This window comes from Notothenia coriiceps, unplaced genomic scaffold, assembly GCF_000735185.1.
Source record: "Notothenia coriiceps isolate Sejong01 unplaced genomic scaffold, NC01 NC01_scaffold00014632, whole genome shotgun sequence".
Classification (NCBI taxonomy): Eukaryota; Metazoa; Chordata; class Actinopteri; order Perciformes; family Nototheniidae; genus Notothenia; species Notothenia coriiceps.
This window is the reverse complement of record NW_011347333.1, coordinates 1-11,279: the sequence shown is the minus strand read 5'-3', so window position 1 is coordinate 11,279 and position 11,279 is coordinate 1. Positions and strand designations below refer to the sequence as shown.

The 11,279-nt window shown below is 43.9% G+C and overlaps 2 protein-coding genes across 3 annotated transcripts in view; one reads left to right on the top strand and one right to left on the bottom strand.

Moving 5' to 3' along the window:
* The window catches only part of slc4a1ap (solute carrier family 4 member 1 adaptor protein), a 10,096-nt gene extending 1,897 nt beyond the window's left edge, over positions 1-8,199 (bottom strand). The window contains exons 1-13 of one of the 2 annotated variants that reach the window (XM_010774787.1): positions 7,380-8,199; positions 6,503-6,710; positions 6,249-6,377; positions 6,107-6,167; positions 5,884-6,023; positions 5,636-5,796; positions 4,430-4,499; positions 4,156-4,345; positions 3,197-3,293; positions 2,869-3,094; positions 2,169-2,252; positions 1,992-2,065; positions 1,834-1,903 (exon numbers count right to left, since the gene is read on the bottom strand). In XM_010774787.1, the coding sequence (XP_010773089.1) occupies positions 1,834-1,903; positions 1,992-2,065; positions 2,169-2,252; positions 2,869-3,094; positions 3,197-3,293; positions 4,156-4,345; positions 4,430-4,499; positions 5,636-5,796; positions 5,884-6,023; positions 6,107-6,167; positions 6,249-6,377; positions 6,503-6,710; positions 7,380-8,147 (2,278 nt within the window). In that variant the 5' untranslated portion in view covers positions 8,148-8,199. The remainder of the gene's footprint in view (positions 1-1,833; positions 1,904-1,991; positions 2,066-2,168; positions 2,253-2,868; positions 3,095-3,196; positions 3,294-4,155; positions 4,346-4,429; positions 4,500-5,635; positions 5,797-5,883; positions 6,024-6,106; positions 6,168-6,248; positions 6,378-6,502; positions 6,711-7,379) is intronic. The other variant, XM_010774788.1, reaches the window with a different exon arrangement.
* A 228-nt stretch (positions 8,200-8,427) lies between these two features.
* On the top strand, positions 8,428-11,273 carry supt7l (SPT7 like, STAGA complex subunit gamma; the record flags this gene model as incomplete). Its single annotated transcript, XM_010774786.1, has 3 exons — positions 8,428-8,515; positions 9,518-9,990; positions 10,953-11,273. Coding segments are annotated over exons 2-3 (752 nt in total), but the record flags the coding sequence as incomplete, so codon positions are not given.
* Between the last annotated feature and the right edge of the window lie 6 nt (positions 11,274-11,279).

Sequence of the window (11,279 nt, the reverse complement as noted above, 5' to 3'; positions counted from 1 at the left end):
CCTACTCGCCGCTCCTACTCACTGTACAAGCACCCTTGTTTGAACCACGATCCATCTACAGTCTGTTTGGCATCTCAACTGCACATTCTCTAAAAGTTTGGATGCCATCTTGCTTCGGTATTTAGATTGCTATCTCATTCACAGGACACACACCCACGCCTCACACAAGGGGCGTGGAAGAATAATACAAGTCCGTGAGCTGCAGCTAAAAACAAGCGTATGCTCAAAGCGCTCCTTTCTTTAAGATATTGCATACTACGACTGCCTAACTGATTTTGGCTGGGGATCTGTTCGGACAAAACGATGTTCGAGACGTCAGTTCTTTCTAAAAAAAACGTTTCTTTTTTTTAATGCCCAGTCCAAGTTTACGGCATCGCTGCTCGAGCTCCGCGGCGCTCCATCAGTCCGCCACCTGGCCCGGTGGCCAAACGTCTCCAACCCGCGGGGCCGACCAAACAGCCTGGCCCTGACCGACCTGCTGCCTGCCGAATCGCTGCGTACGGCGCCGCGGCCCGCGCCGCACGTGGCGGGCCAGGTCTGTGGTGGGGTGGAGGTTGGTGGTGGGGTGTGTTCCGGTCCCGTTGGGCCCCGGTGGCCCGGCGTCTTCGGGGGGGGTGGGTTCTCTGGGGTGGACCGGGGGTGGGCTGCACCAGCGACCCACCTCGCGCTTTCCTCAGATGGGACCAGGGGCCTCGCCCGCCCTCCTGCCGCCAAGAATTTTAAGCCCGCGTCACCCACATGTCTCCCCCAGGGCCTCCTCCGTCCACCGCCCGAATCTCTCCTGTCGAACAAGCGCCTGGGGGTGTTGGTGTGTTGCCTTGATGTCGCGTCTCTTGGCGTGCGTGTGGTTGGTGTGCGGGGGGGGTTTCTCTTTCCTCCTCCACCTCTCCACCTCCTCCCTGTATCGGGGAGGTTCCCCTCTTCCTCCTCACCTCCTCCACTCCTCCGGTGCTATCGGCGAGGGTTCCCATCTTCCTCCTGCCTTCCTCCTCCTCACCACGCCTCTCAGACTGGCACCTCTGCCGGTTTGTGCACCTCCATCCCCTCCTCCCTACGCTAACGACATTTATCGGATGTTCTTTATTCTTCAGGAGTAAAGCTTCTGTGGTGTGGTAACTCATCAGGCGATGCTGGGGTGTGTACAACATGAGAAATTATTTCAGGGCATTATTGGGGATCGGAAGATAGAGCGTTGAAATAAACATTTCAGAGGTTCCTTTTATACTTTTTGGGGGTTTTCCGCTTTCCTGTTGGATGTATATGTTTTTAGGGTTTTTGTGCATGTATAATGGTCTTGCCTAAACGCTGAAATACCAAAGTTCCCTCCATTGGACTCCTTTATTGTACTTCTCTAACATAGTGACATCACTAACGCAACATTCACGCTCCTTTGGCTAGCCCACTCCAACATATTGTACGCTGAAAGGCAAGGTATGGGCAGGACATATCTAAGCGGTTGACCAATCACAACAGAGGCGGCCAGCTAACCAATCAGAGCAGACTGGGCTCTGGTTTCAGACAGAGGGTGAAAAGAGATGCTGCAGCACAGGCAGTATGAGAAGAATAAAGAGCTTTTTGAACATTAAAGTACGGAGACATGTCACAGTAGAGGCACTACATACATAAACCTGAATATAAGCATGATAGGGCCCCTTTGATGCAACCTCTGGAAAAAAGTCCAAACGCATTGAAAAAGCTTAAGGTTTACATGTAGAGACAAATAACTGGAACAAAGAGCAATAGCAGTATGTTAAACAAGTGACTTAATAAGATTGAGTCATGAGTACATGATCAGTTGGTCAGAAAGTATCGGAGTCTTGTGCTGATATGTACCTGTCGGAGGCAGCCACACACAATAATCCGGGTCGTCCTCCGGATACTTTTCAGAGAGCTGCTTCGGTGGCTGCGGGGAGAAAAACCATGAGAATGATAACACTTCTACGTCACACTCTTACTATTAGAAATATGTGTTGTCATGTGTGATGACCCACCCTGCTGGGGCCCATCACTTTCTTCTTCACGTTCTTCCTGGGGCTGGGCTGTGCCGCTGGCTCTCCATCACTTCCTGTTCCCATAGAGATGGAGGTAAAGCCCATTAGAGAGGAAGCAATAAAACACAATAACCAGCATTGGAGACTAATAGGGAAAGAAGAAAACACAGTGTCCACCTGGACTCGTTGGGGTCTCAGCCTGAGGACCCTTCTTCTCCACTTCATCACACTCCTCACTCTTCCTCGGTTTGCGGCCTGGCTCTATTATTAATTGGTAAAAGCAATAATTAAAGAGTGATTATTAATACAGGAACAATGTTTAAAACCACACTAATTTTTCTTTATATAACTCTAAAATAAAACATCAACAGTAGTGGAATGTAACAAATTACATTTTGAAGTACTTCTACTTTACCTGAGTATTTTTTTTAATTGTATACTTCTATTTCACTACATTTTGGAACACAATATGTACTTTCTACTCCATTACATTATCTGACAGCTGTAATATCTTTACAGATTCAGATAATCAGCTCATAAAAAATATAAATCCATAAATAATCTATCACACATAACGAGTACTTTTAACTTTAGTGCTTTTTGATGCAAATACTTTGGTACTTTTGAAAGCAGGACTTTAACTTGAATGTTTTTAAAACGTAGTATTGCTTCTTTAACTTAATAAAAAAATCAAAGTACTTCTTTAACCTAGGTTCAACAGCATGCTATTCACATATGTAACACATACTGCCCCCTAGTGGTGCACACAAAAAGTACTACTACTACTACGAAGAAGAAGCATTTACAAAACCTAAACTAAAGAATCCTCTTTAAATATACCTACTTAAAAATTCCTCCAAATTTTAAGGCTTTTTACCTTTGGGCTCTTGTGACCTCCGTTTCTGCGTCTTCTGTAGAGACGTGGATGCTTCAGACTCTTCATCATTATTCTCAGACTTAGTTTCACCCTCTTGATCATCATTATCCTCGTTTTTCTCTGCTTCCTCCTCCTCCTTTTCTTCCTCTTCCTCCTCTCCACTGGGTGGAAGTTCTTTCATGTTGAAGAGCTCTGCGGGTAAGTTGGGGCGCTTCGGAGGCAACTTCTACATGAGAGGAGGAAACATCAGTAGGAGAAAGAAGCTGAGTAAAAAGACGGCAAAGAAAGGGTTTTTTTAGAGACATGAAAGATGCCGAACAACACGCACCCCGATGGTCCCAGTCTTCAGTCGGAACTTGCTTCCTCCCTTCATGGCTCCGAACAGCGGTAAGGACTTTTTAGGCTTCTCTGGCTCTGAGCTTCCACTGTGACAAACACACATCAAAATACCTTTTGAACATTTTAATGTGGCTTGAGTTATATTTTTTTTATGAATTTCATGTTAACTCTAGGGAATTTACCCCAAAAATGATATGAATGAAATTCCTCCACTTTAAAGGGATAGTTTGGATGTTTTAAAGCAGGTTGTGTAAGAGGTACTCGCCACATCAATGTATCGTAGATGCTCCCACTTCGTAAGAATAGGCAGAAGCACAGAAGCTTTAACCACTTTTTAAAACAAGCCCACTAAAAAAAAAATCGATTTGAGTTAGAGTTACTTTTAAACAATATAGGTGTACGCTAAAATTTGAATATTTTCACCCTTTTATCTCGCTGTTAAACAATCCTCTCTGGAGGGGATCTGAAGCGTTTATCTGTGCTTCCTTCAAAGCAAGCCACCGAACTACATTCACAAAACCCACATCGTACTTCACTGAACACAGAAGTTGTTGGTTTACTCTGGCCTGGAATAGATAGCCCGTCTGTGTTATTGTTGGGAATGTGTGTTTCATAGGGTGATTCACAGAAACAACACAACCAAAGTCACCCATAAAGGCAACGACAGACAACTTGTGTGAGTTGAATACGGTCAAATGACAGTTTTTCTCAATGGAGGCTGGTGGCTTTGAAGAGAGTTGTAAGGTATTCAGTTTTCTGGCTGAAGGGGACACTGAATGCCAGGTAAAGCAGCTCAAATATTGAAAATAACGCGATGACTTAAACTGAGATTGATTTCTTTTAGGTGGCTAAAACATATCTTTAGGAAGGATGTGCTGACACTATCAAACTCTGGGTGTATTCTACAGTTCTCAGGAGTATGACATTGAACGCAGCACTGTGTCTGACCCTGGGAGCAGTGAAGGCATCTGAGCGGGCCGCGTCAGCTCCACCAGTTTGCGGAGCCTCTGAACCTCTTTGCGTAAATCGGCCGAGTGCACATGAAGCTTCCTGCGCTCCACGGCGTCCATGGCAACCTCGCTCCTCACCGCCGTCATGAAGGCGTCCAGAGGGTCGTCAGAGGAGGGGCCGGAGGAGTCTNGGGGGATGGGGGAGAGACATACAGTAAGGCATTGTGGGATCAGTACACAGAAGAGTGATTACTCAGGCCGTCAGGACTCACCTCCTTTCCCTCCACTCAGCTTCCTCTGAGTCTCCGCCAGCTCCTTCTCCACCTCTGACAGTTTGGACACCTACAAGGAAATCAAATACATGACCGTTTTTACCGAAACATACATTACATATTACATATTGAGTACTTCCTAAGAAAAAAGTGAAATCCTTTTCTATTAATAAAATAAAGAGCCCCTTCCTAAACCCTTTAGTGGCCACCAGCATTTAAGCATGTATTGACATTATTCTGACTGAGAGGCGATAAAGTGTGGTTTATAAGGTTTGTGATTTTTATAGCGTGTAAATACTGTAGTATGAAAAAACAGACAGATTCCACGATATCTGAAGAAATTCATAATTAGCGGTTTTAGTAGCATGTGAAAGACCCAGAAATACTGACCAATCAGAACCATTGGGCTTCTTCTAAAGGGGAACTTAAAATGACAGGCGATATTGGTATGAGAAACGTTTTTTTCAACATCTCAAAAGGTTTACACATATACCAGTAGAAAATAAAATGTTACTTTTTAAAAAAAATGTTTGTTTGTTCCATAATTTGGCTTTTCTTTTTAAATCATTTTGTGACATTCTCACTGAAGAGACTTGCAATTATTTGCCCTAGACTTCTGCTTTCAGATGTAGTTCATTATGAAGTTATTACCTTATCCGATAATAATCCAATGCAGAGGCAATAATGTAATATAATACATTATTTTATATATATTAAATATGTATATATGTATTTCTATAGTCTTAAAGTTACAGCCGGCCCTTTGAGTGAAACCATAATGTTAATGTTGCCCGTGATGAAATTGAGTTTGACACCCCTGGTATAGAGACACAAAGTGATCTATACATTGTATGTCAAATAGAGTATGCCAAAAATATCTGGATGTCCTACTACCACACATTTGAGGAATAGCTTGCATTTGTCAGGGCTGTTGTGACCCACAATCCCTTGCGTAACAGATTTATCATTAAAAGGAACAAAGAAATAGTATGTTATTAGGACTGAGCCTTTTTCTTCTCCATATCAGCACTCTGTCATACTTGTCAATGCGAGTGTCCAACATACTGATGTGCGGGATTAGCTCCAAGCAAACACATGTAATAAAGGAAACAGTGAATACTATAAGGTGATTATTAAAGAATTATGGATCAGAATACAGTAATAATCACAGGTTTTGTAAACATGAACAGTAGGCAGATTATTTACCAATGATTCGTAGGTCTCAGGCCGCTCATCCACCTTCCCCGCCTTCTTCATCCTCTCGTTCCTCTTCTTCTCCACAGTGCCGGTCCGATCCAGGAAGTTGTCATCGTCGCTGTCGTAGAAGTCCTCGTCCTCCCAGTTCTTCTTCTTGCGCTTACGAGACACTAGAAAGAGTATTTTTAAACAAACTGTTAATGCAGTCCTTCGTATTATTAATTACATTTTTGACACGTTCCCTCTGGAGTTCCCACCTGCTTCCTGTCGCAGCAGCCCTCTGGCCTCCAGCATCCGACAGGCGTCCAGGCAACACTGGATGGCTGCGTCCTTCTTCTTCCCTGTGTGGGTCACCTCGGCAACCAGCTGTCGGCCCATGGCGTCGTCCACCGGGAGCCTGATGAAAACATTAATGTTTGACTCTACAGACTTTCTGACGACATGGAAATATGTTTTTTAAACTCTGCAAACGTCACTCACTGTATTCTGCAGAGCCAGCTGCCATGGCTTTGGTCTTCATACTCAAACTCCAGCTCCTCTCCTAAGACAAAGCACGTTAAAGTCAGGAAACACAAGAAACAGAAAGAACGGATGTCTGTGGATTAACGGTAAATCTCGTCACCCTCTCTGTCGTAGAAGCCCTGCAGAGCCTTCTTTGGGTCTTTCAGGTACGCGGCCTCCTGATCCTCCTGGAACTCGGTTGAAAACGGGTTTTCCTCGTTCTCGTCTTCCTCCGGAGCAGCTTCTTCACCTGCAGCGTGGATTTAAAGAGACAGATGGAATGAAAGGAAAGTGGAACAACAAGGATTAAGGTGCTTCTGAAGAGAAAGTTGGCAAAACAAGAGAAATGTCAACACAGATGACATATAAGCTCACCCATTCCCCAAGAACAGCCCGACTCATCGTTTGACGGTTTGCCTGGGACCTTGCTGCCTTCAGATTGCCCGTCTTCCTCCTTCTCATCATCATCATCGGACCCGTCTCCTGTCATCCTCTTCTCCAGCTCTTCCCTCCGTTTCCGGCCTCTCTCCCTCAGCTCGGTCACCGTTAGCTCGGATTCCTTTTCCTCATCAAACTCTGGACCCTGTGGAACAAGGGAAGAGGGGGAAAGCACACATTACTCCATGCATTCCTACATAACCCACAACGCACCTCACCATCAATAGTTCAGTCAGAGATTTAGGTGTGTTATGCTAGTAGTAACTAATGTAGGCCAAGGCAAACTTGTTGTTGTTCAAAAACCCAACCAACGCGGACTCAAGTGACATCACACACATTTCACACACCTCCAAATGGAGTCAAAAAAGGCTTTGAAAAAATGTCACGTATGCATTCAAACTCTACTAGAGAGAATAATATTTGTATTCAATATAATGTTCTGATATTTTTTATTTAGTAATGTCGTTGGGTTTTATTCAAAAGTTTAATTTTTTCAGTAAAAGAACATTTTTAATTATTTCCATTCCATTTCTATTTGTAAAAATACTTCATAAATACTTTAGATATGAATGTTTTTTCTTATTTTTGCATATTTATTTGATTCTAAGTTTGTTTGCGCTTGTGTATGTAGTAGACAATTATTTAAAATAAAAGCAAACAATCCTATATTTAGTTAATTTATTTTATTTTATGATTTTATTTTAATAGCCGGTACCTAGCTTGTAGTAAAGTGTAGAGTGACCCATCCCAAAGCTTTTAATGTAATCTTTCACATGTCAGTATATAAATATGGGGGGTCAGCATCTGGATTTACCTGCAGGATGAAAAGCCTCGTGCTCCCACCAAACTTTAACACATGTCCCACACGGATCCTGATGAAGGTCTTGGGAGGGATCTTGTTCTTGTTGACCACAGTGCCGTGAGTGCTGCCCAGATCATGGACGTAGAAGCCCCTCTCCTCCCCCACAGACTCCCCCTCTCCCTGCTCTCTGCGGTACTGGATGATGGCGTGGTACCTGGAGATGGAGGGATGATCCAGAGGGACGTCACACACAGGTAGACGTCCAACCACGATGTAGCTTTTATCTGTCAGGGGCACCGTGTCAATTATGGTGCCGTTTTTAAGGATTTCCAGAGCATAGGGAGTATCAGGAGCCGTGCCTCCCCAGAGTGGCTCTGTGTATGGGATAGGGGGGAATTTACCAACTGGGGGCCCTTTAGCAGACTGTAGCACCCTTGGCTTCGCTTCTTGCTTGGGTTTGACAGGAGCCACGCTCTTGTCTTTAGCGCATTTCTTCTCCTCTTCTTGGCTCTTTTCGGTGGGTTTGCTGTCAATAACAACACCAGAAGAATATGCACTTTCTGTTTCCACGTCTTTAGCTTCGTTTTCTTCTTTCACGTGTTTTATCTCGACTGCTGCTGGTTTGGACGGAGCTGCGTTACTGCGTTTGATAGTGAGGGAAGGAACTGCGAAGAGAGCCGGTTTTTTAAACGTGTCCTCTTTTTCAGGGTCATTTTTCTTGAAGGTTTTGTTTTCAGGTCCTCCTTTATTCCCTTCGGTCGTGCACTCGTCTGTTTCCATTGTAGAGTGATCCGTATTTTCCAAACACACGTCTGACGGCGGGGAGGCGGCCATGTTTATTTGGTGCGACTGTAAAATGTGCCCGGCTTTTTTCCGGAGACTCCATAAAACCGCTTATAAACAGTATTTTACAAAACACTAATGTAAATAAATCATTTAAAACACAAATACATGGAATTTCAAATGAATCTATTATTTTATGCCTGTCACAACAAATGTTTGTGGCGGAACTAAACTTCTTGTTCATATGTTCACCCGAGTTTTTTGCAAAAAGCACGGACATACTTCTTTCCTGTGCAACTTCCTTCAAAGACACAACAGCCATTGGTTTCAAATATTAACCACCGTGTCATTCATTCCTGTGTAATGTGAGTTGATGTTGCATTTTTTATTTATAGAATTTAGGTAGATAAACATGCGAACTGAGCTAGCTAGCCTGTAGCCTTCTCGTTGCTCCTATATGAATGCGTTACTTGCTGCTCTATTGTTTGCTGCTGTACCAAACTCCTGTCACACACCTGACGTTCTTTGTTGTTCTGCTATAGCGAAATAATATTCCTGTAAAAAGTTGAATGTAATGCATACGCAAATCAATGCGTGTGCGAATACTTGACTATTCGTCAAATACAAAGTCTTGAGTTTCCAGATACATTCTTTTACCATAAACAATGCATCGCCGGCTCTTGTCTTCATAGTGTCTTTTTAATCAAAAAGCAGTGTGAACCGGTTATACTTGTTATTGAGTAAGTGAAAGATGATCACAACATAAGCTCCAATGTTGTTACAGGTCTGAAAACATGGTCTATAAGTTGTGATCCCTATTCACTTCACAATACATTTGGCGGCTATTGACTACTAGTATTTAGCGTGTTTACCTTTTGTTATGTTTAGTTGACAATCTATATGGGCAAAAACCACAGCTACGAAAAGTGATGGATTAGATGTTAACTATTCAATTAACAACTATGTTGGTAATCAGTTTGAGAAGATGTTTAAATTTGGCTTCTTTAATGTGAAATATTTCTGGTCTCTTTCATTTTCTATGACACGCAAACTGAATGCAATTGAGTTGTTCACTAAACAAGACATTTGACAAAGTTATCTTGGGCTCTGAAACACTGGTCAATATTTTTCAGACGAAGAACTAATCGAAAAATGAATTGAGAAAATAATCAACAGATTAAATGACTGTTAATGAATGTTGGTTGCAACCCAAGCAAAAACACATTTTAAAAAGCCCAAAAGAGTTGTAATTAATTATTTAATTGAAGGTGTATCCAAATATCCCAATCAGTGCTTCTTCTGTTTTCATCTGATGTTTTTATACCAACTTTAGCCTTTATTGTGATTGTCACCTTTCTAATTTTCAGATTCAATTCCAGTTTGGATTTCTCCAGCTTTGATCCCCGATCATGATGCGTTACTGGGGCGAGATCCCCGGGCCAGCGGGGGCTCCTCCCAGCCGCAGCTCCTTCGACCTGCTCCAGCGTGAGTTCCGCTCAGTGGAGATGCAGGACCCCCCCCTGCACCAGCCCTCGGCCCAGCGCCCCCGCCCCACCACGATGCTGGACATCCCCTCAGAGCCCTGCAGCCTCACCATCCACACCGTGCAGCTGTGTCAGCACACCCGCCGCCTCCGGGGCCTCCTGTCTGCAGCCCAGGCCCAGGGTCAGGGCTCAGCGACCTCTGAGGGCGGAAGCAAGCTGGAGGAGGCTGACACCAACCTGCCGCTGCGGCCTCCCACCCCCCCCAACATGCCCGATGACCTGCTACCTGCAGACAGCAAAGCCCCGCGGCAGCCCTTCCTGCTCCGACACAGTGACCCTGAGAGTGACTTCTACAAGTGAGTTCATTAAGCATATAAATTGTAGACTAAAAAGTCACTTAAAGGTGGGGTAGGTAATTTTGGAGAAAACAGCTCGAGTGCGCAAGAATTTGAAAATACACAACCGGAACAAATGTGCCACTTCCTTACAGAGCCCCTCCTCCAACACACACAAACGCGCACATGACCAATGAGGGCACGAGATAAGTTTGTGCACAGATGGAAGGCTGACAGGCAGGTAGGCCATCCAGTTATTTTAGCCGGGCCGGCTCAGATGATTGGTCGTGCTTTTTACAGTACTACGGCTTCCACAGATAACATTTTTTAATGGATTTTTTGTCAAAGCACTTCAGATATTCATTGCTATCGGGATGTTAAGAGCATTCCATGGAATATAACAAAAAGTGTATCTCGAGCCGGTTTCTCAAACTTACCTACCCCACCTTTAAAGGTTAAGATCTTTTAACCTTTCTTTTACTTTTTTTTTTTTACATATTTATCAACATTTGAGGGATATGACCTCATACAGTAAATGCTGGGTGATTTGGCCATAATGTTTTATTTCTATATAGAGCTAATTTTCATTAAAGATTGTATTATAAATGTCAATTGACAGCATTATAATAGTAACCCACTTTGACAATAGATTATTGTTGAAGTATTTTTAAGGCAAACATGTGGTACCTGCTTGTGAATATCACTTTAAACAAATGTATTGTATATGTTTTATTATGATTTCATCAGAACATGTATCCATAGATATTAAAAAATCCTTAGATAGTCTCTAAAGGCATATAGTTGAAATACATTTAAAAAAAATGGTTTTGGTCTTATGGTTTTGAAAGGTAATATAATTTTCCTGTAGGCACCCTGATTGAAACACAATAAATGATGATAATGAATTATCGACCGGCCGTTCCAAAATTCATCAACCACTCATCGTCTATCCCCTTTCCTCTCTTGGTTCCCTCCCTCCTAAGGGGTAAAGGTGAGCCGGTCACAGAGCTCAGCTGGCCCTCCTGCAGGCAGCTGCTCTATCAGTCCGTGGCCACCATCTTGGCCCACGCCGGCTTCGAGTCGGCTCAGGAGAGCGTGCTGGAGACCCTCACCGACCTGGTCCATGAGCATTACCTGCGCCTCTCCAGGAAGCTGCGGGTGGCGGTGGACCGCGAGGCACGGCTGGGGGCCAGTCCCTTCCCCGACGTGGTGGAGCAGGTGTTCCACGAGGTGGGCATCGGCAGCGTGCTGGCCCTGCAGCACTTCTGGCAAGTGAGGATCAAAGACTACCACAGCTACATGCTGCAGGT